Below are 23,453 nucleotides of genomic sequence, written 5' to 3'. Positions count from 1 at the left end.
TCTATCTGTGTTATCCCTGTGATGGACTGGCAACCCGTCCATGCCTTTCAAGCAAAGCATGCTGGGATAGGATTAAAAAGATTAAGCGTGTAGAGAAAAATCTATGGATGAATGTATGGTTGTATGGTTTGCATGTCTCTGTAAGAATAATGTTTGTGTCATGATTATGTAAAATCATGACACATGTTCATGTCTGAAATGAACTTACTCTATCTTGGGATCATAATGTTACTCTAACTCTTCTTCTCAGACCAGCAGAGTAGACTGAATTTGATCAGGAGGATGGGTAGTATTGATCCAGCCCATAGTCAGGTTTCCCTCTGAAGGCAGGATCTCAGGCAGGGGGACGAGGATGTGGACACAGGTCCCCACAGCCAGAAGAGCAACTGCAGCTAATGCAGTGAGGCCTCGCCGCAGGATCAGCTGGGTGGTGGAGAGACTGCCACGCTCCGACTGCTGAACCACATGTCCACTCTTTGCCCCAGTGTTGCCTTCTTGGCTGGCTGTACTCACAGAGATGTAGCCATCCACTGACTGGAAGGGATGACAGTAACATATTCTGTATTACTTAATTGCAAATGAGAGAGAAAGTGCTGCTTAACTTTAAAGGATGCAATGGCTAAAAGCGCAAAAGCAAACAATAAACACAAGGTTTAAATTACTTCAATATAAATGGTGAATGAGGGTGTAGCCTACATAACTCCGGTCAAACTTCACCACATGTCAGTGCTAACATTCCTGATGTCTGTACTGTATGTCTGTAAGTGTTTGGAAGAGAAAGGCACTGCTTCATTGTCTATGGGGATGTTCAAAGATTCAAAACTTCTGGAAGAGTGTCATAAATTGTTTGTCAAAGATCTTTGATACTGAAGTTCCTCTTAATGACAAACTCTGTGTGCTTGGTTAGCCTTGGTATCTATCCGCGGGACTTTGTGCAAACAGCAAAACAAGCTAAACTACTGGACTTCGGACTTCTTCAAGCCAGAAGAGCTATTGCACTTTGCTGGAAGAATATGGATGCGCCATCACTAAAAATGTGGAAACGGGAACTTTCTGAATGTATTGGCCTGGAAAGACTAACGTACATTGCTAAGGGCAAAGGGGAATATTTTGCTCAGCTCTGGGAGCCATACATGCGTTTCATGAGAGATGGAGGCGGAGGTCTTGCCTGAAAGTTTGTGAACAAAGTGTGTGAGCAATGTGGAGGAAGTGTTTGATTTGTTGTTTTATCAGTATTTTATTTATTTAGTTTGAATTGGTGCAGGTTGATTGTGTGTGTGTGTGTGTGTGTGTGTGTGTGCGTGTGTGTGTATGTTGTAAGGCGTCTGGTCTTTAAAGTTGTATTGTCACTGTATGTTGTGTACAAGAAAAAATTACAATAAACATATTGGGTGGGGGGGGGAGGATGCAATGGCATTGGATACAATTTGGTATATTTGACTTTGGTGCACTATGGAAAAACTACATGGAGAAACTGTATATGTGCCCATGAAACAGGCTACGGAAAGCAGTCCAGGGCCATTGTTGTATAGCAGGTCACTCACACTCCCAGTGGTTGCTCTCTGGTCATCACTATCATTCTCCACAGTGTCAGACAGGACAGCTGTCCTCAATGATGTCACATCTGTGTGTTTTTTAGCTCGTTTCACAGCCTGTAAACAAGGAGATACAAAAACTCAACTGACAATTTCAGCTTTTTCGGATTCTTTCCTTACGGAATACCTGCTGAATGCCACAGATGTGTCCCAGCAACTGACACTATAGAAATCTAAATCTCTCTAAATGCAGCATATCTCAACAGCTGAGGCCCTGCATGATCCTGATTGTGAGATTAACCAGATTAGCATACCTCCTTTGTTATTTTCTCCCAGTCAAGTTTGAAGATTATGAGTATGATGTAGAAGGTCGATTGTAAAGCGACACAGATGAGCAGGCCTAGCCAAAAACCTGTGGAGAAAAAGACAGATTTGTCTGTCATTTCAAGGGCACTGGAAGCATATAGGTAACCAGCTCCTTCCTTTAGACATGCATTTGTCTTGAACCTCTATAGCAATGACAACAAACATTGACCTTTTGGTTTGTACCTAAAATTCGCAGTTTGGCCACAAACATGAATGTAATGCTCAGTGTAAGTCCAATAAAATAGTAGCCAATGAAGTTAGCCACGGCTGGTATCTTCTGTTTGCCCGAGCCCAGGAAGATGCCTGTGCACACACACTGGAAGGGAGAGAGCGCAATATCTGATCATTATGTGCTCACACTCAGACAGTCCATTGGCAACCATTAGATAGCATCTGAACAGTGTTGGGGGTCGTTACTCAAAAAGGTAATATTATACATTACACATTACTTTAAAAAAGTAATGTCTTACTTTACTTCATTACTCCCTGGAGGAAGTAATTAGTTACACTACTCGTTACATTACGTTTGCGTTACTCCACATCGCCTGAGATGCATTGCCACTTAATTGCCAGTTAATAATATAACATGCTTACATATGCCCATATCAGCACACATCCCTATCCTAATAAGGAGGACATAGATCTTGCTCCTCCCCGTCCCTCCAGCCCATCCAATCTACTTGTGTTGCATAATTAAGTGCATGAAAAAGCACCGCATGTTTGGTGTTTCCCCCCCCCCATAATCCTGCAGATTCAAGCCTGATTCTGCAGATAATTGAAGAATGTATGTAATGCAAGTAATGCCATAAGTGAATATGTGAAAACTGTGATTACTGGCTTTAGGGACTGTAATGCCTTACACTACTCATTACAGACAAATGTAATGTGATTACAGTAATGCGTTACTTTGTAATGCATTGCCCCCAACACTGCATCTGAATAACTTAACTTTTGATATTTTACATGGTTTTGGTAGCATAACGCAAACACAAGAAACATTCCAAGACTCACCACAAGAGCATCAAATAATTGAAGAGCAGCGTAGGCATTTATCGTCTGAGAGACCAGGTCTACGATTGTCCTGAGTGACAGTTTTATATTTTACTTCCAATTTATGCTTTCCACTCTTTGCATGTGCTAATTTATAATGTGTAGTAATCCAGTAATCACATGGTACTGACAAGACTCACTGGTCAGATGTAAAGACGAAGCCAATCACTGTTTTCACAGAGCTGAGCACAACACCTTGAGTGATTGCCATGGCACCTGGAGCAAAAAATGTTGAAGACATCAGATATGTTGACATTATTGATATAAGCTAGAATGACAGAGCATGTTCCTAACTGACCTGCAAGAGAGAGGGATACCTTGCTGGTAAGGATCGCCCCTGCAGTGTCGCCTGCCCCCAGAGCGTTACCCACACGCACACAGGTCACACCTTGGATAGCAAAGGGGAACTGTGGATAATATAGGGAAAATATTCCAAAATGACAAGATACAGGAATCAGAAATACTTACAACTCATCTGCTACACACCACTATTTAGAATCTAAACTATTCATCTAAGTCTCAGAAAAAGCGTGGAAAAAGCTCCATGGAAAAAGCTGCCTTCACTCTTATTCAAATGACTAAAATAGCTATAACTGAAATAACTCAAATAAACAGGGCAGACTAGGCTGTAGATTAGTTAGATTCCTTGTGTGCTAGTTAGTTCAGGTTAATGGCTAGAGTAGTCAGACTGTCTGAGCTGTTGCTCGTTTGGCCTGGCTGCTCTGCTGCCGGTTCTAGTGTGCCGCTGCTACCTCGCCCGCTACTGCCCCGGCCACTGCAGCGGGATGGCCAGGCGGATTGAGTAGCTGCTGTATGCCCTAGGGCTGGGTGATAAATGTCAGACTAATCGTCTGTTGTCTAGTGGCTCATGTCACCAACTGTAATACATAACTTGATTGCTAAATTTTACTTTCCCCTGTGACTATTTGTGACCATATCGCCCAGCCCCAGTATATCCTGTCTGTTCTGCTCTCTCTCCTCTTCCCCCGCTCTCTTCCCACCTCTCTCCCTCTCCACCTCCTCCCTTTCCCTGCTCTTTCCTCCCCAACTTTCTCTCCACCTTTCTCCCCTTCCCTCTGTCTCTCTCTATCATAAGATTGTTCAACCATGTTATTATTATTATTACTGGGTTATTACTTTGTTATTGTTGTGTCAGCTAGATTTAGCTAGACATATTCTCTGTGAAGCCCTCTGAGACATGCTTGTGAATTAGGGCTATACAAATAAACTTGACTTGACTTAACTTAAGGATAACAGTACTATACAGTAGTTGAGCTTAATCATGTTTGAGGAGAGTGAATCAGTTTTAAAGTAAATATTTGACTTCAAAAGGACACAGTACCATGTAGTTTAGGTATGCCACCATTGCCACAGAATGTTGGGCTGCCAGGTCATAGTGACTCAGCATTCCTGATCAAGGGAGACATAGTTTAATTTGTTAAAATGGTCATTATCACATGCAGTAACCTGATCTGATAGAAACAAAGCTGAGAGGTAGGATCATTTGGTATCTGTGGCATTTTCTTTCAGAATGGGCTCATTGTAAGTCTCTAACATTTATATTACCTGCCATGATGCTCCCAAACTCATACAACCACCACTCAAAACATGTCATTAGTGCACTGGGAAGGGCCAGTTTCACGAAGGAGCCCCACTCCTGCAGTGATGCTAGAGACCAGCCTGCAGGGGGAGTTATTTAGTCAGAGAAATATGGCTGATGAACAAAGTCCATGTGATCATAAGGGAAACCATAGAAATGTCTACTGAAGAGCCGCATATACCTCCCCATGTTTTTACATGCAGCTTCTTCCACCAAATGTACGCAAACAGAAAAGCACAGTTGTAAAACTGAGACAGGGCATTGGCTGCTGCAGATCCACTGAAAGACAGGTTCATGCACACACGGACGTTGAAATTAATATGCGAAATGGCACATTTTCATGCAGAATAGAAAATGTTATATTGTGTGTGAGTACACTTACTTAACTCCCAGATCCAGCCAGTGAATTAGGATGTAGTTTGTCGCCAGGTTAGCTATGTTTGCCATGGCAGTGGTGTACATCTGAGGCCATATTATGCGCTAAGTACAAAAAATAATAAAATAACATGATACTGTCCTGAAGGAAGCATATTATTTTGAGTCTCTGAAAGGAGATATAGAATGTAGATGTATGAAATGTACTGTAGATATGATACAGAATGGGATGAGTGAAGATGATTAGATGTGAGTACAGGATCGTAGTATACCTGGTTCTGTAGATAAGACACCTGAAGGTGATTCATGAATATTAACTGAAAGACAGAGATAGTCAACAAGATGAGGAGGGATGGTTTAATGAGATGAAGTGGTGTGATCCCTCCTTTCACAAGCTGAAACTGGAACCAACGGTAACACTATAATACACCCTGTGTTTTAGAGTGTAACTCCCAGTCATTACCAGGTAATTTCCCAGAACTTATGATGTAATTTCCTTGTATGAACCTACCGGGGGAATCGAAAGGTTCCCGGTTCGAGGCCTGCGCGAGTACAATGTAGGGAAGTAACACTCTAAATCCCAAATTGTTACTCCCTTGGTCTTCGTCTTTTCTTCTTCTGGTGTACTTTTTTATGTACTGATTCATACAAGGACATTACATGGTAATGACGGGGAGTTAAAACGAGCTGTATTATAAAGTGTTACCAAACCAACTGAGTCAATACCAATTAAGCATTCAGGTTGGAGGGGAAGTCGTTTATATGGATATGCATCAATGGAAAGACAACAAATCTGCACACAAAAAGTGAGAGGGAAGCAATAACTCACTGGCACTGCAGGTAGGTAGGCTGTAATATACAGTTGTGCTATTCTGAAAGAAACATAGTATTCAGTGCCACATCAAAGGCAGACAAGCACTGTTCAATTTAAGTAAGGCGCTGTAATATACTACACTTCAGTGCAAACTCACATACTTCCATCCCCACTCAGAAACAGTTGTGTGAAGAAAATGCCAATGGCCTTTTCAGGAGAAATGATCTACTGTAAGTAGTTATTGGATATAGAATTTTACAATGATACACTTCATTTGGTCAATAAACAGTTTGCTCCTGCTTTGTGCTGAATCTTTTCATGGAATGTGTAGGGGCCAGATTTGAATGCAGAGGATGTTTTATTTCAGGGATGAGCTCTCCTGTTCCAACTAATCAGCATGCAAACTAGTATCCTTCCTTATCCAATGCATGGCAGAGGCACACTGAGTTACTGGTAATGGAAGTACTGTGTGCAGTTATAGTTACGTGACCACCGCAGGCTCCTGGCCCAGGCACAGCAGGATGGCCTGGGCATTAATGAGCACACTCCAGCAGGGCAGGCAGAACAGCAGTAGGATAAGAATGCTCCGCTGAAGGATCACTCCCACCCGCAGCAGGTTCCTACCTCCAAATGTCTGAGAAGAGAGGAGAGTCATGAATAGTTGGCATCAGGGGGGAAGGGGGTCTGTTAATTTTTGTTTTGTTTTTTGTGTCATCGTATCCAAAGAGTTTTCCAAACCTGAGACACCAAAGTATCGCATGCCAGTGCCAGACCAAATCCTGTTGCCAGAGTGGTGATATTTAAGGCCTGAAAGGAGCATGAAACACACCGAAAGGAGCCTGGACTGTGATGATGTAAGCAATATTGCTGAAATATGATGACTCATCAGGTACAGTTAGTATGCAGTAATCTTTCATTTTTCCTCTGCAGCTGCCTTCTCCAGTGATATATACTGTTCTTGTTGCCAGAGTGGTGATATTTGTATGTACCGTAAATTCCGGACTATAAGCCGCGGCTTTTTTCCCGTTTTTGGGGCTTTTTTGGCCCCTGCGGCTTATATAACGGTGCGGCTTATCTATGGATTTTTTCCAAAAAAAAAAAAAAAATCTCTCTTTTTTAGCACTCTTTCTAACTATAAATCCACTTCTGTTTTAATTTCCTCTCTTGCCCTCTTTTAACAACATAACATAACATAACATAACACAACACAGGTAAGCAGAAAGAAAAAGACGAAGCAATCACCGCCATGAATGAGGAAATGACTCACCTGCTGGAGGCTGGAGATACACGGCTTGGGCTAAACTTTTACTCCGTGAAACACTATCGATTAAGTCCGACATCGCTCAGAGGTTTGAGCAGCTTGAAAACAAGTTTGAAAACGTGCAGAAGTCCATCCACTCACTCACTAAAGAAAATAATGCAACCGTGAACAGAGTTTCTAATGCGGAAAAGCGCATCAGCGCACTGGAGGACAAAAACAACACAGTGAGTCCGAAAGTGGATAAAATGCAAAAACATCGAAACGCTGCACACGCAGGTTGATGACTTAATCAGCAGGAGTAAAAGAAATAACATTCGCCTGATCAATGTAAAAGAGGGAGCTGAGATTGGTGACATGGACGCTTTCGTGGCAAAATCCTGTGTTACATCCTGGACCTGAAGGAAGGCGAGAAACCACCAGAGGTGGACAGGGCACACCGGGCGCCTCGGCCACGTCCAGACCCCGGCCTGCCACCGAGGGCCATCTTCATCTGCCTACTCCGCTGGCCCGACCGTCAACTCATCCTCCAGGCTGCGGGGAAGAAGCCCCTCACCTGGGAGGGTACGCGCTTTTTCGTCCGGCAGGACCTCTCTGCGTTGGTGCAACAGAAACGCGCAACATACAACAGCATCATCGAAAAGGTTAAAGTCAATGGATATCGCTTTGGCGTACTGTACCCAGCGAGACTCGTCATAACCATTGATGGACAGCGGCGGAACAAGAGCTCAAAGTGAAACTGCCGAATATCTTTTGAGTTGGACTGGTCAATAGTACTGTGAGTAACTAAAATAAAAAAATAAAAAACGGAATTCTCTCTTCTTTAGCACTCTTTCTAACTATAAATCCACTTCTGTTTTAATTTCCTCTCTTGCCCTCTTTTCACCACACCGCGGACACTGTGTGCACTGTAAAAAAAACAAAAAATACCATTAAAACACCCGCGGCTTATAGTCCGGTGCGGCTTATATAAGAAAAAAATAGTCAACTTTGAAGGTGCGGCTTATACACCGGTGCGCCTTATAGTCCGGAATTTACGGTATGTACTTACTCTCTTCCATTTTTCAAATCTATAGACCAGAAGTTGTTCTCAGGACAACACACAGAGTTCACACAGAGGCGGAGCGTACGCCGGGGCAGAGGGTGCGGCCGCCACGGGCCCACTCGTCAGGGGGGCCCATCAAAAAAAAAAAAAAAAAAAAAAAATTTGCAGGCCAGGCCACCTGGCTGGCAACCTGTGTTTTTATTTTTCTTCTTCAGAACAAGCTTGTCTGTAAAGTGGCTTCACTGTAGTCTTTCTTGGACATAATATTACTTGGCTCAATGAGTGACAAATTGTGTTTTCGGATATAGGGGCTATAAGCTATTTTACAGTTGTGACTTAAAATTACTTTATTTAATAAAGTCAGTGGTGTGAGTCTGAGAGGAATTCAATCAATAGACAATAACATTGGTGTGTTTAAAATGAGATATTCCACTAAATATGGCTAAAACCGATTCAAACATGCAAAAAAGGCACATTTTTCTTCGCGGCCTGGCAGGCCCGGTTCTACGGGGGTGCAAAAGCATGCATTGCACCCTTATTTGTCTGCATGCTCAGTTGAAAAGTAAAAAAAAAAAAAAAAAATTTTTTTTTATAAATGCTACAGCTGCACACTTACTGTTTAAACTTGAATTATAGTTGTTGTTTTTCTTTGTTCTTTGATGTGATTTTATGGCTTTTTGGCACCTATATGTAACCTTTTAAGGTTGAGATAATTGTATTATCATTATATGGTCCAAATATTTCAGTACAGCACTTGAAACACTTGAAATATTCTTGCTTGGGTGGTATCATTCTACTTGAAATGATGGTCAAATGCATTATTTTTAGTAAAATAACATGTCAAATTTTTCGGGCGGGCCCGGCCTTCGGCCGGGCATCTGCACCCCTTCCTATCTAGGATGCACCCCTAGTCATCTTGTTCTGGAACCGGCCCTGCGGCCTGGCCTGGCCTTCAAAAAAAAAAAAAAAAAAAAAAAAAAAAAAAAAAAATTTTTTTTTTTTTTTTTGATGGGGCCCCCCTAAGAGCTTCGCCCCCTCTGGGCTGATAGGGTCGCTCCGCCCCTGCACAGAGCAGACAGCTCTTGCCTGACGTCACTGGCCGGTCTCCATTTCTCCAAACTGGGACTGCGCTGGCTACATTCTACTGCATGTATGTTTGTACACTGACTGTCAGCAAGTACCTCATACAACCCCATGCAAGTACCGGTACCTCATACAACCCCACATCAAAAAAATCCCTTTAAACTCAGAACTCAAATGCATGTTTTTGTATTTTTGGTTATTTGGTAGTTTTGTGTGATGTAAAAAAAAAAGAGGGAGGGGGGGTCCTGACTTACACCATTAGCTAATCCATAGCCAGCCATCACTTTGCTTCCCAGACGACCACAGAACATGGTAACGACAAATGGAAGCAGGTAAGTGAGGATTCGAGTGAGCAGCTGGAAAGAAAAACAGACAGTAGTAGTTGGTAAATCAGCTCTCAGACAGGAAGTTGCAAAGTGAACATGACTTGAAATTAAATGTGCAGATTTCAGAGGTGGAAAGTACTGCAACTAATTATAAGTACTCAAATTACTGTAATTTAGTAGCTTTTTGTGTATTATACTTTTTTGAGTAATTTTTAAAATCAGTAATTTTACTTTTACTTAAGTAAATTTTGTTTGAAATAACGTACTTTGCTACATTTTAAATTGCTTCATTACAGAGCAAAATAAATCCAACCTTTCGCCAAGTTTATAAACTGCTTGCACCCAAAACTGTCCAATCTATTGGCCCTCACTAACTGCCAGTGTTGCCAAGGAAAGTAGCTATTGGTCGTTCAAAAAGTTGCTAGAAGTAGCCAGATGACATCATGTTAATTGCAGAGGTGGAAAGTAACTAATTACATTTACTCTAGTTACTGTAATTGAGTAGCTTTTTTTGTGTACTTGTACTTTTTTGAGTAGTTTTTAATATCAGTAATATTACTTTTACTTAAGTAAATCTTGTTTAAAGTAACGTACTTAAATAGCTTCAGAGTACAGAGTAAAATACATCCAAAGTTTTCTATGAACTGTGCACCAAAAACTGTTGACCCTTGATTTATTTGTACTCTTTCCAGCCCTGGCAGTTTTCGCGACGCTCTGACTGTGCTTGTCAGATGAGCTATCACACTATCATCACTTATCATTACACACTGCCAAGTCACAGGCCATATGCTTTCTAACTCAGACACAAGGTTGACTTTTCCTGACATCCTAACCTTTTCTTGCACAAAGAAACACTTTCATCTGTCTTCCATCATATAATTTGGCTTATGAGCAAGGATAACCAAATAAACCCAGCAGGGTCGGTAAGCAGCTATGGTCCTTACCAGAGGTCCTGTCATCTTGAGGATGTGATACAGCTCCTCTCTGTATGCCAGGGGAACCCTTTGGCGCACCCAGGAGCAACAGAAGAGCTTGGCACTGGATTCCTCCATGTTCCTGGGACCAGATGCCACTGCCGGTCTTGATTTCCTCCACTGAAGTGTCTGTCGTGTCCACTGCCTGTAATTATTTCCGTAGCTCTCCGAGAGGGGTGTTCACTGCTGTGTTTCAACACCTCGAAAGGTTACTAATTAATTCCTCCCAAGTTTACCGTCACAATATATATATATATATATATATATATATATATATATATATTTCACTTTTTTAAATACTCCACAGTGTGAGCAAAAAGATGTTGAGCATCATCCTAAAAGTAAGGGCATTGTCACATGTAACATGATACAGATCAATATTGTGTTTAAAAATTGCTGTTTTGTCAGCTGGTGCTCGGTGGGTAGTGAGGCTGTTAATAAATGACATGTGGAGTGGAATGTGTGTGAGGATGTTACTTTTTCTATTGTTATAAAGTAAAGTAGGCTATTTTCTCAGTATAAATTATAGGTTGTTGAGTGAATCATTACAGTGCACTCCTCTTATAGTGATCACCTTGGGACAGGTCAAATTGATCATTATAAGCGGATGATCATTATAACCGAATAATTATTTTCTTTTTCTTTATTTCTCATGCAGATTACCATCTAATTGACATTTGTATATTACATGAATACAGTACATATAAAGTAAAGGAATGTCATTGATTTAAAAAAAATCCATACAGTAAGTCAAGTCAAGTCAAGTTTATTAGCACATTTCATACACAGAGGCAATTCAAAGTGCTTCACATAAAATGGTTGACAGGAAAAGAAAAGAAAAGAAAAGAAGAGAATAAAATGGACATTTAAAAGCATCACAACAAAACTTTTAAAAAAAAGTATAAAAAGTGCATTAAGCAACAGGCGCAGCAGTTGCAGAAAGAGCTAAAAACTTATAGAGGACTCATTGGGTTTGCATAGTAGCTGTCAGCAGTTAAAAGCGACGGTAAACATAAAAGTCTTTAGTCTATTTTTAAAAGTAAGTAAGGTTGGGGCAGATCTGAGGTCTTCAGGCAATTTGTTCCAGCTAGCAGAAGCATAGTGGGTAAATGCAGCCTTCCCATGATTTGATTTGATCTTAGGGACAGTTAATAAGCTGGACCCTGTTGACCTAAGAGTTCTAGACGGTTCGTAGCGTGGGAGCAATTCAGCTATGTATTTTGGGCCTAGGCCATTAAGTGATTTATAGACTAATAACAGTATTTTAAAATCTATTCTATGACACACTGGCAACCAGTGTAAGGACTTAAGAACTGGAGTGATATGATCAGCTTTCTTAGTCTTCGTTAGAACTCTAGCAGCAGCATTCTGAATGAGTTGAAGTTGCCTAAGTTCTTTTTTGGAGAGACCAGAAAAAAGGCTATTGCAATAGTCTAACCTACTATAAATGAAGGCGTGAATTAGTTTTTCTAGATCTTGTCTGGACATGTATCCCCTAATTCTTGCTATATTTTTAAGATGATAAAAAGCTGATTTTCTAATTGACTTAATGTGGGAGTTAAAGTTGAGATCAGAATCAATAATAACTCCAAGATTTTTGACTTGATCCTTAGGCTTCAGGGATAGAGACTCAAGGCGTACAGTGATTTTAAGCCTTTGTTCTTTGGGGCCAAAGACGATCACCTCTGTTTTGTCTTTGTTTAGCTGTAGGAAATTCTGGCACATCCAGTTATTTATTTGATCAATGCACTGGCACAATGATTATATGGGGGCATAGTCAGCTGAGGAAAGAGTTATATACAACTGAGTGTTGTCTGCATAGTTATGATAGGCTACTTTGTTTTTTTGCATAATTAGGCCTAGAGGGAGCATATAAAGGTTGAAGAGAACGGGCCCCATAATGGATCCTTGAGGCACCCAACAAGTCATCCTAGTTAGGTCAGATGTGTAGTTGCCAATGGAGACAAAGTACTTCCTGTCTTGAAGATAGGACTTGAACCACTGGAGGACCGTACCCGATAGCCCAACCCAGTTTTCCAGTCTGTCCAATAAAATTGAGTGGTCAACAGTGTCAAATGCAGCGCTAAGATCCAGTAGCATTAGAATCGAGTTTTTGCCTGAGTCTGTGTTCATTCTGATGTCATTTATGACTTTAGTAAGCGCAGTAAGTTAGGCCTCCAGATGTTTCAAACACAGCGATCTCGCGTAGACAGAGACACCACCATCTCTCCATATATACAGACAGACATACACCGAGTATCGCTGCTGTATCTCGTTGGCTTATTTTTGGCAGTTTGTAAGTAAAAAACGATCAAATTACTGTTGTTTAAAAAAAAAATCCATTGTTCTCAGGTGGGACAAGGCCCAAAATGATCACTGTAAGCGGAGTATTGATCACTATAAACAGCATGTGTATAGGAATGATTCAGGACCAAGCTTTTTGATCACTATAATCAGTTGATCACTATAACTGTGATCACTATAAGCGGATTCCACTGTAATAGCAAGACAAATAGATGCCATGCGGGAATTGGGAAACTAAATAAGCATGAGCTACCCTATCTGTGTTGTCTGATTATAATATGGGAACAGACAGAAGGAGGGAAGTCATGATTATTTATTCATGAGCATTCAGTGCAGCTTAATGGCCGCACAGGTTTCGTTTGAAGAAATGCAATCAGTTCAATGAGTCTCCATCGCTTCAAGCAGATGTGTTCATTATAGTACAAGGGAATACAGTATATCGGCATCATTAACATAATGGTCATATGATCCGCTGTCCTGGGTGAGAGCAGTAAAGGCTAACCAGTGAGTGCTCTGGCATCATTTTTGACATGCAAAAACCCCATTCACAGGGCCATCTGTGGTAGCCTAGCCATTACAGTAAGGCCATCACTGCCATCATTGCCTTTTCTGATGCCATTATTTTAACCTTTTACACTTGTTGTCTCTCCCTGGGATGGGGTGGGACTATGGGGGAGAATGGGGAGGAGGGGGGGGGGGTCTTTCTTTGCACGGTGGTCTGTTTGTCCTGTAAGGTTCTTCCAAATAAATAAAGTTATTACAATGTACATTCAGATTGTACATGTCTCTACTTTGGCCTTTGAGGACCTGTTTTAATGTCAGCACATTCTTGAAACATAGCTTACATAAATGATTGATTCAATCTCTTCCTCTTAGATTAAGTGCAGCCTATAGCCTCCTGCTGTAGCACATCTCTTCGTCTTGCAAGACTCTACTTTAAATATTGAAGTAAGATTAACCTCTGACTCCAGAACATTTCTCCAACACAGACTGCATGTTTCATGGAGTGGAAACTTATTTCACCTGTGCGGTCAGAGTGTGAATTTATGCAGAATTTAAATGACACGTTCAGATGACTGCTTTAAAGATTGATGTCAGTCTTTACAGAAAGCTCTATCTTGTCAGGAGGAATACCAGGATCATGGAGCAGTGATGCTTTTAGTGCGAAGGCCGTAGTTATGTGTTTGGGAAATTCAGCTCTCCTGTCAGGCAGACAGATGTTGTTTTCGTGTGTGTGCGTGTGTGTGTGTGAGCACGTGTGTGTGTGTGTGCGCACGTGCGTGTATGTGTGTGGTGCCTCCTTGTTTTCCACTGGAGGGAGCAGGAGTAATACAATAGACAAACATCAAAGAGCTTCAGAAAAGTCAGGTGTCCTGTGGGAACACCTGTGGGAATTTTGAGAAATAAACCAGATTTGTTGCATCTACTGGAAACTGGTGCAGGACCTCCAGAAGACTGTCCTTCTTCCTCCCCTTTATTTATTTTTTTTACTTTCAAGGGTGTTTTTGCCCTGAGCCCCCATTAATTCCTGAGCCTGATGTGTATGTATTTATGTATGTTGTTTTAAACCCCCAACCATGACCCTATTAACATAGCATTGATGGCTCACAGCAAGAAGAACCAGGATTCGATCTGTGGCCCCAGCACTTTCTGTGTGGAGCTTACATCTTCTCTTCTCACATTCGTGTTCAGAGTCGCCTCTGAGTCTCCCAGGTTTCATCTAAAGATGAATGACTTTAAACTGCCAAAATATATGAATGTGAGTGTTAGTGATTGTCTGTCTATCTGTGTTATCCCTGTGATGGACTGGCAACCCGTCCATGCCTTTCACCCAAAGCATGCTGGGATAGGCTCCAGCCCCCCGCGACCCTGAAAAAGATTAAGCGTGTAGAGAAAAATCTATGAATGAATGTATGGTTGTATGGTTTGCATGTCTCTGTAAGAATAATGTTTGTGTCATGATTATGTAAAATCATGACACATGTTCATGTCTGAAATGAACTTACACTATCTTGGGATCATAATGTTACTCTAACTCTTCTTCTCAGACCAGCAGAGTAGACTGAATTTGATCAGGAGGATGGGTAGTATTGATCCAGCCCATAGTCAGGTTTCCCTCTGAAGGCAGGATCTCAGGCAGGGGGACGAGGATGTGGACACTGGCCCCCACAGCCAGAAGAGCAACTGCAGCTAATGCAGTGAGGCCTCGCCGCAGGATCAGCTGGGTGGTGGAGAGACTGCCACGCTCCGACTGCTGAACCACATGTCCACTCTTTGCCCCAGTGTTGCCTTCTTGGCTGGCTGTACTCACAGAGATGTAGCCATCCACTGACTGGAAGGGATGACAGTAACATATTCTGTATTACTTAATTGCAAATGAGAGAGAAAGTGCTGCTTAACTTTAAAGGATGCAATGGCTAAAAGCGCAAAAGCAAACAATAAACACAAGGTTTAAATTACTTCAATATAAATGGTGAATGAGGGTGTAGCCTACATAACTCCGGTCAAACTTCACCACATGTCTGCTAACATTCCTGATGTCTGTACTGTATGTCTGTAAGTGTTTGGAAGAGAAAGGCACTGCTTCATTGTCTATGGGGATGTTCAAAGATTCAAAACTTCTGGAAGAGTGTCATAAATTGTTTGTCAAAGATCTTTGATACTGAAGTTCCTCTTAATGACAAACTCTGTGTGCTTGTATCTATCCGGGGGACTTTGTGCAAACAGCAAAACAAGCTAAACTACTGGACTTCGGACTTCTTCAAGCCAGAAGAGCTATTGCACTTTGCTGGAAGAATATGGATGCGCCATCACTAAAAATGTGGAAACGGGAACTTTCTGAATGTATTGGCCTGGAAAGACTAACGTACATTGCTAAGGGCAAAGGGGAATATTTTGCTCAGCTCTGGGAGCCATACATGCGTTTCATGAGAGATGGAGGCGGAGGTCTTGCCTGAAAGTTTGTGAACAAAGTGTGTGAGCAATGTGGAGGAAGTGTTTGATTTGTTGTTTTATCAGTATTTTATTTATTTAGTTTGAATTGGTGCAGGTTGATTGTGTGTGTGTGTGTGCGTGTGTGTGTATGTTGTAAGGCATCTGGTCTTTAAAGTTGTATTGTCACTGTATGTTGTGTACAAGAAAAAATGACAATAAACATATTGGGTGGGGGGGGGAGGATGCAATGGCATTGGATACAATTTGATATATTTGAGTTTGGTGCACTATGGAAAAACTACATGGAGAAACTGTATATGTGCCCATGAAACAGGCTACGGAAAGCAGTCCAGGGCCATTGTTGTATAGCAGGTCACTCACACTCCCAGTGGTTGCTCTCTGGTCATCACTATCATTCTCCACAGTGTCAGACAGGACAGCTGTCCTCAATGATGTCACATCTGTGTGTTTTTTAGCTCGTTTCACAGCCTGTAAACAAGGAGATACAAAAACTCAACTGACAATTTCAGCTTTTTCGGATTCTTTCCTTACGGAATACCTGCTGAATGCCACAGATGTGTCCCAGCAACTGACACTATAGAAATCTAAATCTCTCTAAATGCAGCATATCTCAACAGCTGAGGCCCTGCATGATCCTGATTGTGAGATTAACCAGATTAGCATACCTCCTTTGTTATTTTCTCCCAGTCAAGTTTGAAGATTATGAGTATGATGTAGAAGGTCGATTGTAAAGCGACACAGATGAGCAGGCCTAGCCAAAAACCTGTGGAGAAAAAGGCAGATTTGTCTGTCATTTCAAGGGCACTGGAAGCATATAGGTAACCAGCTCCTTCCTTTAGACATGCATTTGTCTTGAACCTCTATAGCAATGACAACAAACATTGACCTTTTGGTTTGTACCTAAAATTCGCAGTTTGGCCACAAACATGAATGTAATGCTCAGTGTAAGTCCAATAAAATAGTAGCCAATGAAGTTAGCCACGGCTGGTATCTTCTGTTTGCCCGAGCCCAGGAAGATGCCTGTGCACACACACTGGAAGGGAGAGAGCGCAATATCTGATCATTATGTGCTCACACTCAGACAGTCCATTGGCAACCATTAGATAGCATCTGAACAGTGTTGGGGGTCGTTACTCAAAAAGGTAATATTATACATTACACATTACTTTAAAAAAGTAATGTCTTACTTTACTTCATTACTCCCTGGAGGAAGTAATTAGTTACACTACTCGTTACATTACGTTTGCGTTACTCCACATCGCCTGAGATGCATTGCCACCTAATTGCCAGTTAATAATATAACATGCTTACATATGCCCATATCAGCACACATCCCTATCCTAATAAGGAGGACATAGATCTTGCTCCTCCCCGTCCCTCCAGCCCATCCAATCTACTTGTGTTGCATAATTAAGTGCATGAAAAAGCACCGCATGTTTGGTGTTTCCCCCCCCCATAATCCTGCAGATTCAATCCTGATTCTGCAGATAATTGAAGAATGTATGTAATGCAAGTAATGCCATAAGTGAATATGTGAAAACTGTGATTACTGGCTGTAGGGACTGTAATGCCTTACACTACTCATTACAGACAAATGTAATGTGATTACAGTAATGCGTTACTTTGTAATGCATTGCCCCCAACACTGCATCTGAATAACTTAACTTTTGATATTTTACATGGTTTTGGTAGCATAACGCAAACACAAGAAACATTCCAAGACTCACCACAAGAGCATCAAATAATTGAAGAGCAGCGTAGGCATTTATCGTCTGAGAGACCAGGTCTACGATTGTCCTGAGTGACAGTTTTATATTTTAGTTCCAATTTATGCTTTCCACTCTTTGCATGTGCTAATTTATAATGTGTAGTAATCCAGTAATCACATGGTACTGACAAGACTCACTGGTCAGATGTAAAGACGAAGCCAATCACTGTTTTCACAGAGCTGAGCACAACACCTTGAGTGATTGCCATGGCACCTGGAGCAAAAAATGTTGAAGACATCAGATATGTTGACATTATTGATATAAGCTAGAATGACAGAGCATGTTCCTAACTGACCTGCAAGAGAGAGGGATACCTTGCTGGTAAGGATCGCCCCTGCAGTGTCGCCTGCCCCCAGAGCGTTACCCACACGCACACAGGTCACACCTTGGATAGCAAAGGGGAACTGTGGATAATATAGGGAAAATATTCCAAAATGACAAGATACAGGAATCAGAAATACTTACAACTCATCTGCTACACACCACTATTTAGAATCTAAACTATTCATCTAAGTCTCAGAAAAAGCGTGGAAAAAGCTCCATGGAAAAAGCTGCCTTCACTCTTATTCAAATGACTAAAATAGCTATAACTGAAATAACTCAAATAAACAGGGCAGACTAGGCTGTAGATTAGTTAGATTCCTTGTGTGCTAGTTAGTTCAGGTTAATGGCTAGAGTAGTCAGACTGTCTGAGCTGTTGCTCGTTTGGCCTGGCTGCTCTGCTGCCGGTTCTAGTGTGCCGCTGCTACCTCGCCCGCTACTGCCCCGCCACTGCAGCGGGATGGCCAGGCGGATTGAGTAGCTGCTGTATGCCCTAGGGCTGGGTGATAAATGTCAGACTAATCATCTGTTGTCTAGTGGCTCATGTCACCAACTGTAATACATAACTTGATTGCTAAATTTTACTGTCCCCTGTGACTATTTGTGACCATATCGCCCAGCCCCAGTATATCCTGTCTGTTCTGCTCTCTCTCCTCTTCCCCCGCTCTCTTCCCACCTCTCTCCCTCTCCACCTCCTCCCTTTCCCTGCTCTTTCCTCCCCAACTTTCTCTCCACCTTTCTCCCCTTCCCTCTGTCTCTCTCTATCATAAGATTGTTCAACCATGTTATTATTATTATTACTGGGTTATTACTTTGTTATTGTTGTGTCAGCTAGATTTAGCTAGACATATTCTCTGTGAAGCCCTCTGAGACATGCTTGTGAATTAGGGCTATACAAATAAACTTGACTTGACTTAACTTAAGGATAACAGTACTATACAGTAGTTGAGCTTAATCATGTTTGAGGAGAGTGAATCAGTTTTAAAGTAAATATTTGACTTCAAAAGGACACAGTACCATGTAGTTTAGGTATGCCACCATTGCCACAGAATGTTGGGCTGCCAGGTCATAGTGACTCAGCATTCCTGATCAAGGGAGACATAGTTTAATTTGTTAAAATGGTCATTATCACATGCAGTAACCTGATCTGATAGAAACAAAGCTGAGAGGTAGGATCATTTGGTATCTGTGGCATTTTCTTTCAGAATGGGCTCATTGTAAGTCTCTAACATTTATATTACCTGCCATGATGCTCCCAAACTCATACAACCACCACTCAAAACATGTCATTAGTGCACTGGGAAGGGCCAGTTTCACGAAGGAGCCCCACTCCTGCAGTGATGCTAGAGACCAGCCTGCAGGGGGAGTTATTTAGTCAGAGAAATATGGCTGATGAACAAAGTCCATGTGATCATAAGGAAAACCATAGAAATGTCTACTGAAGAGCCCTATATACTGTACCTCCCCATGTTTTTACATGCAGCTTCTTCCACCAAATGTACGCAAACAGAAAAGCACAGTTGTAAAACTGAGACAGGGCATTGGCTGCTGCAGATCCACTGAAAGACAGGTTCATGCACACACGGACGTTGAAATTAATATGCGAAATGGCACATTTTCATGCAGAATAGAAAATGTTATATTGTGTGTGAGTACACTTACGTAACTCCCAGATCCAGCCAGTGAATTAGGATGTAGTTTGTCGCCAGGTTAGCTATGTTTGCCATGGCAGTGGTGTACATCTGAGGCCATATTATGCGCTTAGTACAAAAAATAATAAAATAACATGATACTGTCCTGAAGGGAATTACATTCAGCATATTATTTTGAGTCTCTGAAAGGAGATATAGAATGTAGATGTATGAAATGTACTGTAGATATGATACAGAATGGGATGAGTGAAGATGATTAGATGTGAGTACAGGATCGTAGTATACCTGGTTCTGTAGATAAGACACCTGAAGGTGATTCATGAATATTAACTGAAAGACAGAGATAGTCAACAAGATGAGGAGGGATGGTTTAATGAGTTTGAAGTGGTGTGATCCCTCCTTTCACCAGCTGAAACTGGAACCAACGGTAACACTATAATACATCTTGTGTTTTAGAGTGTAACTCCCAGTCATTACCAGGTAATTTCCCAGAACTTATGATGTAATTTCCTTGTATGAACCTACTGGGGGAATCGAAAGGTTCCCGGTTCGAGGCCTGCGCGAGTACAATGTAGGGAAGTAACACTCTAAATCCCAAATTGTTACTCCCTTGGTCTTGGTCTTTTCTTCTTCTGGTGTACTTTTTTATGTACTGATTCATACAAGGACATTACATGGTAATGACGGGGAGTTAAAACGAGCTGTATTATAAAGTGTTACCAAACCAACTGAGTCAATACCAATTAAGCATTCAGGTTGGAGGGGAAGTCGTTTATATGGATATGCATCAATGGAAAGACAACAAATCTGCACACAAAAAGTGAGAGGGAAGCAATAACTCACTGGCACTGCAGGTAGGTAGGCTGTAATATACAGTTGTGCTATTCTGAAAGAAACAAAGTATTCAGTGCCACATCAAAGGCAGACAAGCACTGTTCAATTTAAGTAAGGCGCTGTAATATACTACACTTCAGTGCAAACTCACATACTTCCATCCCCACTCAGAAACAGTTGTGTGAAGAAAATGCCAATGGCCTTTTCAGGAGAAATGATCTACTGTAAGTAGTTATTGGATATAGAATTTTACAATGATACACTTCATTTGGTCAATAAACAGTTTGCTCCTGCTTTGTGCTGAATCTTTTCATGGAATGTGTAGGGGCCAGATTTGAATGCAGAGGATGTTTTATTTCAGGGATGAGCTCTCCTGTTCCAACTAATCAGCATGCAAACTAGTATCCTTCCTTATCCAATGCATGGCAGAGGCACACTGAGTTACTGGTAATGGAAGTACTGTGTGCAGTTATAGTTACGTGACCACCGCAGGCTCCTGGCCCAGGCACAGCAGGATGGCCTGGGCATTAATGAGCACACTCCAGCAGGGCAGGCAGAACAGCAGTAGGATAAGAATGCTCCGCTGAAGGATCACTCCCACCCGCAGCAGGTTCCTACCTCCAAATGTCTGAGAAGAGAGGAGAGTCATGAATAGTTGGCATCAGGGGGGAAGGGGGTCTGTTAATTTTTGTTTTGTTTTTTGTGTCATCGTATCCAAAGAGTTTTCCAAACCTGAGACACCAAAGTATCGCATGCCAGTGCCAGACCAAATCCTGTTGCCAGAGTGGTGATATTTATTGCCTGAAAGGAGCATGAAACACACTGAAAGGAGCCTGGACTGTGATGATGTAAGCAATATTGCTGAAATATGATGACTCATCATTTCATAACAGTAACTGTACTTCCCAAGTGATTGTGATAGCATTTTAAAAGCTATCCAGGTACAGTTAGTATGCAGTAATCTTTCATTTTTCCTCTGCAGCTGCCTTCTCCAGTGATATATACTGTTCTTGTTGCCAGAGTGGTGATATTTGTATGTATGTAGGCTACTTACTCTCTTCCATTTTTCAAATCTATAGACCAGAAGTTGTTCTCAGGACAACACACAGAGTTCACACAGAGCAGACAGCTCTACTTGCCTGAGGTCACTGGCCGGTCTCCATTTCTCCAAACTGGGACTGCGCTGGCTACATTCTACTGCATGTATGTTTGTACACTGACTGTCAGCAAGTACCTCATACAACCCCATGCAAGTACCTCATACAACCCCACATTAAAAAATACCTTTAAACTCAGAACTCAAATGCATGTTTTACATGTATTTCTGGTTATTTGGTAGTTTTGTGTGATGTAAAAAAAAAAAAGAGGGAGGGGGGGTCCTGACTTACACCACTAGCTAATCCATGGCCAGCCATCACTTTGCTTCCCAGACGACCACTGAACACGGTAACGACAAATGGAAGCAGGTAAGTGAGGATTCGAGTGAGCAGCTGGAAAGAAAAACAGACAGTAGTAGTTGATAAATCAGCTCTCAGACAGGAAGTTGCAAAGTGAACATGACTTGAAATTAAATGTGCAGATTTCAGAGGTGGAAAGTACTGCAACTAATTATAAGTACTCAAATTACTGTAATTTACCGTAGTAGCTTTTTGTGTATTATACTTTTTTGAGTCATTTTTAAAATCAGTCATTTTACTTTTACTTAAGTAAATTTTGTTTGAAATAACGTACTTTGCTACATTTTAAATTGCTTCATTACAGAGTAAAATAAATCCAACGTTTTGCCAAGTTTATAAACTGCTTGCACCCACAACTGTCCAATCTATTGGCCCTCACTAACTGCCAGTGTTGCCAAGGAAAGTAGCTATTGTTCGCTCAAAAAGTTGCTAGAAGTAGCCACATGACATCATGTTAATTGCAGAGGTGGAAAGTAACTAATTACATTTACTCTAGTTACTGTAATTGAGTAGCTTTTTTTGTGTACTTGTACTTTTTTTAGTAGTTTTTAATATCAGTAATTTTACTTTTACTTAAGTAAATCTTGTTTAAAGTAACGTACTTAAAGAGCTTCAGAGTACAGAGTAAAATACATCCAAAGTTTTCTATGAACTGTGCACCAAAAACTGTTGACCCTTGATTTATTTGTACTCTTTCCAGCCCTGGCAGTTTTCACGACGCTCTGACTGTGCTTGTCAGATGAGCTATCACTATCATCACTCATCATTACACACTGCCAAGTCACAGGCCATATGCTTTCTAACTCAGACACAAGGTTGACTTTTCCTGACATCTTAACCTTTTCTTGCACAAAGAAACACTTTCATCTGTCTTCCATCATATAATTTGGCTTATGAGCAAGGATAACCAAATAAACCCAGCAGGGTCGGTAAGCAGCTATGGTCCTTACCAGAGGTCCTGTCATCTTGAGGATGTGATACAGCTCCTCTCTGTATGCCAGGGGAACCCTTTGGCGCACCCAGGAGCAACAGAAGAGCTTGGCACTGGATTCCTCCATGTTCCTGGGACCAGATGCCACTGTCGGTCTTCTCCGATTTCTCCGATTTCCTCCACTGTCCAGTGTCTGTCGTGTCCACTGTCTATAATTATTTCCGTAGCTCTCCGAGAGGGGTGTTCACTGCTGTGTTTCAACACCTCGAAAGGTTACTAATTAATTCCTCCCTAGTTTAGCGTCACAAAATATATTTCACTTTTTTTTTAAATACTCCACAGTGTGAGCGAAAAGATGTTGAGCATCACCATAAAAGCAAGGGCATTGTCACATGTAACACGATACAGATATTGTCTCAATATTGTGTTTAAACATTTCTGTTTTGTCAGCTGGTGCTCGGTGGGTAGTGAGGCTGTTAATAAATGACATGTGGAGTGGAATGTGTGTGAGGATGTTACTTTTTCTATTGTTATAAAGTAAAGTAGGCTATTTTCTCAGTATAAATTATAATGTAGGTTGTTGAGTGAATCATACAGTGCACTCCTCTTATAGTGATCACCTTGGGACAGGTCAAATTGATCACTATAAGCGGATGATCATTATAACAACAAAAAAAAATCTTTATTTCTCATGCAGATTACCATCTAATTGACATTTGTATATTACATGAATACAGTACATACTGTATAAAGTAAAGGAATGTCATTGACTTAAAAAAATCCACACAGTAAGTTAGGCCTCCA

At 41.4% G+C, this 23,453-nt stretch overlaps 2 protein-coding genes across 2 annotated transcripts; both read right to left on the bottom strand.

Annotated features, from left to right (window-relative positions):
• Positions 1-246: 246 nt before the first annotated feature.
• LOC310776519 (multidrug and toxin extrusion protein 1-like) lies at positions 247-10,504 on the bottom strand (the record flags this gene model as incomplete). The annotated part of the gene is made up of 17 exons (XM_083636701.1): positions 247-534; positions 1,545-1,652; positions 1,850-1,947; positions 2,085-2,217; positions 2,913-2,982; positions 3,092-3,167; positions 3,250-3,358; positions 4,294-4,361; positions 4,518-4,631; positions 4,733-4,830; positions 4,934-5,031; positions 5,199-5,243; positions 5,756-5,798; positions 6,226-6,374; positions 6,479-6,547; positions 9,381-9,482; positions 10,397-10,504. The coding sequence occupies 17 exons, from the start codon at positions 10,502-10,504 to the stop codon at positions 247-249; spliced, it is 1,776 nt and encodes a 591-aa protein (XP_083492827.1).
• Positions 10,505-14,774: 4,270 nt separating this feature from the next.
• Positions 14,775-22,776, bottom strand: LOC310776518 (multidrug and toxin extrusion protein 1-like; the record flags this gene model as incomplete). The annotated part of the gene is made up of 17 exons (XM_083636700.1): positions 14,775-15,062; positions 16,046-16,153; positions 16,351-16,448; positions 16,586-16,718; positions 17,413-17,482; positions 17,592-17,667; positions 17,750-17,858; positions 18,793-18,860; positions 19,017-19,130; positions 19,237-19,334; positions 19,438-19,535; positions 19,713-19,757; positions 20,271-20,313; positions 20,741-20,889; positions 20,994-21,062; positions 21,650-21,751; positions 22,669-22,776. 17 exons carry the CDS (start codon positions 22,774-22,776, stop codon positions 14,775-14,777), a joined length of 1,776 nt encoding a protein of 591 aa, XP_083492826.1.
• Positions 22,777-23,453: the final 677 nt, after the last annotated feature.

This window comes from Poromitra crassiceps (genome assembly GCF_964638095.1).
Source record: "Poromitra crassiceps genome assembly, chromosome: 5".
NCBI lineage: Eukaryota > Metazoa > Chordata > Actinopteri > Beryciformes > Melamphaidae > Poromitra > Poromitra crassiceps.
The sequence above is the reverse complement of the archived record's forward strand: the minus strand, read 5'-3'. Positions and strand labels throughout refer to the sequence as shown.